The following is a 6,000-nucleotide window of genomic DNA, read 5'->3' as shown; positions in this document are numbered from 1 at the left end:
GGTCTGCAGTCCGGAGCCGATTCTTTCCTGCGCGGGAAGTTGCCAATTCAGCCGGTTGTGCGGAACTCTTTGATGTCGACGTAAAGTATACATGTACGTACGTAACCTACGTCGAGAACACCACGATTCGCTCCGATCGCACGAGCCTTAATAAAAAGCATAAAAAGAAGGAGCAATTTCCTCGGTTTCATTGCCATTGCCGGCGCGCATCACTGCCTGCCCAACATTATTTATAAGATTCGAAAATTATTATGCCGCCTCTCTCCGTTGCGTATTGTATAATATCGTGAGTAGATTTGTACGATATTTCGCGATCGCTCTTGCAAGAGTTTTTTTTTTTCATCGTTTTTTTCAAGCTTTGTCGCATTTTTTTGCAAATTTTTTCACCAACAAACGCGTTCGCGTCTCGTTATCCGGATCGAAGGAAGGTCGAGGTGAGCCATAAAATGTATTAATTTCCGGGCGTGTCCGAGCGGCGAGGTGCAGCGATCATTGTCGAGCGACACGGGAGTGCCAGGTGTGCTCGACGTTTCATCCCCAAGGGTAAAACCCACCCTCGGCGAAAAGGCTCGATCCGCAAAACGTGGCATTTCCTATTCCCTCCGACCGTCTCGAGAACTGCCCGGCGTATAAATTTTGAACTTGTCGCATAATTATCATCGGCTAATACACATTATTTGCCAAACTTAAAATTAAACCATTTCCTCGATCTATGCATGCAACACCGCGTCCAGAATGAGGAAGTAGGTAGATAAGCTGATCGAGGACCGGATGCAGGGGGTGATCGCCAAGGTGGAAGGCCTCGGTCGTCCTCGATGAGGTGAATGGTGCACCTACACGGCTGAAAGTATTTTGCCATCGTGTATCGACGTGTCGATTCCAGAGCCGTGCGTGTGTGCTCTCGCAGGTTTTGCTCGCGGGGATCGGAGTGTCTGCATTGCGAGAGACAGAGAGAGGAAGAGGGAGACGGGATCGCGATGGAAAAAGATAGCACGAGGGACGGAGAGAGAGAAAGAAAGAGATAGAGAGAGAGAGAGAGAGAGAGAGAGAGAGAGAGAGAGAGAGAGAGAGAGAGAGAGAGAGGAGAGAGAGGGAGAGAGGTCCGTGGCAAGATGGCGACGGGAAAGTAAACTGCCCGCTAGTGACTGAGTGACCCACACACAGAGTCAACGTCACATACCGTTCTCTACAATCGGTAAGCACGGTAGGATAAGTCTAAATCACCGGCAGTGTTAAAGTGCGCTTGCTCAGTGGTGCTGCTCGGGACCTCGTGACCACTGCTGAGCCCGCGGTCCCGTTGAAATTGGTCCCCGTGGTTGAAGATTCGAAAAATCCCGGGGAACCGAGAAGCGGAGAGGACGACACGAGAGAGGAGATAAATAAGAGAGCTGATCCTGAGAGGAACCGAAGCGTCTCGCGCCGAAGCTTATCGTACAGTTTCAAGTAGTTCGTGCCTGCGTGACCGATTCGCGAAGTGTGAAACATTTAACTTGCCTGTAAACATCGGGCGGCTCTCGGGTAACAAGCGAAACCAACAACCGTGTCTCCCCGATGTGTGTTCAACCGATTTATGAGAATTCACTCTCTCGCATCGATATGATGGACTCGGTTCTTCTTCTTCGCCGCTGACGTTACGCTGTTCCTTGGGCGCCCGATCCTCGACACCGCGTCGCGACCGACACCTTTACGGGTCCAATTTAGAAAGCCTAAGCACACTGCGAACCGGCCACATCGCTGGAGGGACCTCGCGGATCATCCGTGCCTCCCTCTCATTCGCAAACTATACCTGCATTCACTCCCCCCCGCGATACCTTCAGTATAACTTCGATGCTGATACCGTGCGGTGCTAATTTCAGAATGTCAAATATTTGCCGGGTTGACGTGTATAACATTGGTTTTCTTAGCTGAGACGATCGGGGACCAGGATTCGTACTCTTCCGCTAAACAAGATCAAAGAATAAAACTCAAGAAAGAAAACCAAAGAAAGACAAGAAGATATACTTACGCGCGAACACAGACACACGCGCGCTAAAATATTAATGTACTGATTGCTTCTGGAAGCGATCGAGTGCTCGTACCGCGAGGCTCCCCCGATCGATGTGCGAATTCCAGGACGTCGCGTATAATTCAGCTACTTTCTAAACTTCGAAGTTATCGTTTGGTTAACTCAGCGCAGAACAGCAGTGCTCCGAAATAAAGTCTCAAAGATGGGTTGACTATCGTTTCGCACCTCTGCGCGCCCTTGAATCGAGACATTCCATCCGCAGGAACAAGTACGGCGTGTCCCACCATCGCCATCGCCGTCACCATCGCAGTCACCTGCACCGCAACTCGACGACGAAGGCTAATTAGCACAGGCCGTGCGGTATTTTTAATCCGAGATTAGCGAGATGAAACACCTTTAGCACGTACACGCGTGATACGGATGGTATACATCCAGAGCTCGACGCCTTTGTCGCGCCGGTTTTCCGTTTTATATCTTTTTTTATAACCATTTTTCTTTTCCTTTTTTCTTCTCTTGTCCGCACATTTTCTCGCAACGCCTCGCTAAGCCGACTACGCGTCGTCCGACAAACGAGCCTCCTCCTTCCCTGCTTCGGTGTGTCGATGTATTCGTGCCTACCGTGCATGCTCGTGTGTGTATAATACATACGCGTGTAACACATGCGCGCATAATATACAGCCTGTTTAATTCGGTGAACCGGTTGATCAAATACGACGCTGTATAACCGATCGCTTATTCGCGCGCTGTGATTCGGTAAGAGGAGGAAGGAAAGATTTTTTGAGGAAGGACCGCCCGGCGATCCCGCTGATCGCACCTTCGAAGGACAGCCGCAAAAACACGTATTGGAAAAATGCTCAACTGTACGGACCTCGAGTGCATCCTGCACCATCACCACTACTACGCACATTTACACCAGCTGCAGCCTCATCTACCTCCGGAATATGATCACGACGGTGAGTCCGCTTTTCATTCCCTACTTACGAATCGGCTTTGTCATTTTTTGTTTCCATTCCTGTGCTCTTGGAAAATGATTTAAGGAATCTCTCTCTTCGCGTGGCAGTGGCATGTTCGTTCCTTGTTGTCTCGGAGACGTGATCAGGATTTGCAACTCTGTATGATAATGTAGAGATATTACGGAACAGTGTTTGGATTTTACACTCTTACGGGCGTATCGATTTATAATGCACAGAAGCGTTAATTGACTACGGCAATGAATTTCCTGGTCGGAAATTTATGCTCTGAGCCAGATAAAGCGGAATTGAGAACAGCAATGGCATCTTGGCAACGACTCGCGTGTAATTGGCAATTCAATAGAAGGACAAGTAATGCAATTAAACAATTGCGAACCACTGTGCGTAATGCTAAATTACTTACATCGCTATGTATTCGGGTTGTTATACTCCTTTTGAACGATGCGGGTGAACCTGAACATCGCGGATTCGGATAGGATATTCGTTTGGCTTTTGAACCGAAGGTTCGTCGAGAAGCCTCGCAGCTGCGGCGCGTGTATAATTGGCCACGTTTCATTTCAGAAGAGAAATTCGCGATACGTTATTGTAGGCATGTAGTCAAGCTTAATTTCACGAGAGCTTGACGTATGCCAGTCTCACGCTGCTGACAAACTTGCTTTTCGCATAATTAAAATGCAGAAAATAGTACATGTAAAAAACCGACATTGTGTACAGAACTGGAGTTGTCTCTTCTTATTTGCAACCTGTAATCATACCCCTGCTTTCCCACTCGTTCTACCTTATTAAAATAATTTCACCCATCACGACATGTGGAATTCATTCGCAACTTACAAACCGAGTGATAATTTAATTTGCGAAAACGTTATGTAATATGGACGACAAGGTTCTCCATTCGGTCTCCATGTGATAGCTTAAATCCAAACAATTCAGGAATTTTTATCTGGATCGCCGATCACGGCACGAGAATCAATTTTGTGCGGTTGAAGTCAATTGCTTGTTGTACCGATAATTACATCTATATCAATGACGGCCTCTGGTGGTCCCATGATCGGTTGTGTAGGTTCACTGTACAAATACAATCGTGACGAACGAGGCACGAAGGTTGCTATCATTTCGGACACCTTATTCTTATTATTATAATACTTCGCGTATCGTGCGGCGAGGCATTCCCCCGCGGCCACGAGAGGAGTCACATATATCATTTTGAAAGTTGGAAATCGCATCTGCCAAAAATTCGCGAGTATGTGCCAAACGCAAATACACATGCCCCAGCAATTTCTAAGTGTAATAATACGTTTCATCCGCATACCTTGTTGTAGTTATAATTGCGTAATTGGTGTCAATACATTTTCTTGCTGCGAGCCCAGAGCAGCCTTGGATGAATAAAAATTGTCATTACGACATTCGACACGTGGAAAATATACATAATTACAATATCATTAATCACGGCACTGGATCTGCATCAGATTGCTGGCTTTTTCAGCATACTTGCATTAATTTTAGTGTTGCCAGAGTGGTCGATGTGATCGGTGGTCGGTTATGTCCAATCACAGAACTCTTATACCTACGTTTTTAGTAAACCGCAAAACTCGTTGAAATCATTTATGCGGCATTAAATAGCCGCTGCATTCACGAGTAATGACTTAATAAGCTTTTGTTTCTTATCCAACGACGAGGCATGCGGTAACCGAACAGAGAATAATCCTAGCTCCAACATCTGCGGTGCCTGATGACTGTAATAATCCACATAATTGCAATGTGATCACCCTGGCTCACGTAACTGTAAAAATATCGAGAAGTTTCAGGAGTATCCCTGCATCCATACATGTTGCGCAAATTTCTACAATGAGACATTGCAGTTCAACTTGACTTACTTCTGAAACTCGCCGATCATTTTTGTTGTTCCATGCGAGGAGAAGTAATAAAATAATTTAACAATGAATTGCCGAACTTAAAAAAGACCTTGGGAGAATTTGATTTCAGCGTGGTTCGGAAGCGGTGAATTAATTCACTGTATTCAGAAATTGCGACAATGACACGGAGTGTTGGTATCGTATAGATCGAAAGTCGTTCCGTATGACCTTTAAAGAGTTTGAAATCGGCGTTCTTCACTCACTTTTACGATTCACTTTTTTCTCAGTAACCAGGCATGATATAGTTTCACTTGCGTTTCACTGATCAGCTCGTTAATACGTTTCCAACGGTATGGTTTGCACAGCTGCGAAGTAGGTACATCGATCTTCCGACCCTATCACTGACACTAAAGACACGTTACAGAATTTTTTCCATTCGGTAACATCGAGTTGTAGAAATCAACCGTATCCTAATTCACGGATATGAGGCCAACTGGGCAGTCGCTTCTACTGCAAATGTGTTCATCACGAGTCCAGTAAATAGCGATCCTCGATAGCTTTCGTTGGAACGCACACTCTCTCTGTGCGGCGTATCACCTGATCAACTAGAAACAGTCGTCAATTTAATTATCGGCCAAGGACCCTGCGACCACTGCAGAACGATCGTAGAAAAAACGGAACCCATTCGATCGGTTCTAACCATAAAGATGTCAGGTCTCCAGGAACGATTATGCGTACCTAATATTGTCTTTGAGTCAACGCAACGACGTTCGGTGTCACTGGCGGGACGAATATAATATTCCCGATACGCTGTACGAATAAATTGTTCCTCTGACCGCGTCCTCGGATTTGCAAATCGCGTTAAGCACTTCGGGTCAGACCCGCGGTCACAGCTTCCTTGCTAAGTAAAACTAGCACGTGTTATTATTCTCGTTTAAGTTTCGGTCGCATCCAGCCGCGTGTATTAGCCTCTCGCCTTGGAGTCGAATGCCCTCCAAGGCCAATGCTACCTGATCACTGGACATCGGCTTTCGATTCGACTTATTCCATCGATCACGTACCGCGGTATCAAGCTTCTGACACCGGCCGCCGCCCACGTGGTATTCTTGCACAGCAGTTGCAATTCAATTTTAACCTCCGAGAGTATAAAACAGATTTTCCGTCCACGGTT

The 6,000-nt window shown here is 46.4% G+C and overlaps 1 protein-coding gene across 2 annotated transcripts in view; it reads left to right on the top strand.

The window, feature by feature from the left end:
• The first annotated feature begins 1,186 nt into the window (after window positions 1-1,186).
• The window catches only part of LOC124178064, a 133,968-nt gene continuing 129,154 nt past the window's right edge, over window positions 1,187-6,000 (top strand). For both annotated transcript variants that reach the window (XM_046561160.1, XM_046561159.1), the window contains exon 1: window positions 1,187-2,958. In XM_046561160.1, coding sequence (XP_046417116.1) covers window positions 2,856-2,958 — 103 coding nt within the window. In that variant the 5' untranslated portion in view covers window positions 1,187-2,855. The remainder of the gene's footprint in view (window positions 2,959-6,000) is intronic.

This window comes from Neodiprion fabricii, chromosome 3 (genome assembly GCF_021155785.1).
Source record: "Neodiprion fabricii isolate iyNeoFabr1 chromosome 3, iyNeoFabr1.1, whole genome shotgun sequence".
NCBI lineage: Eukaryota > Metazoa > Arthropoda > Insecta > Hymenoptera > Diprionidae > Neodiprion > Neodiprion fabricii.
The sequence above is the reverse complement of the archived record's forward strand: the minus strand, read 5'-3'. Positions and strand labels throughout refer to the sequence as shown.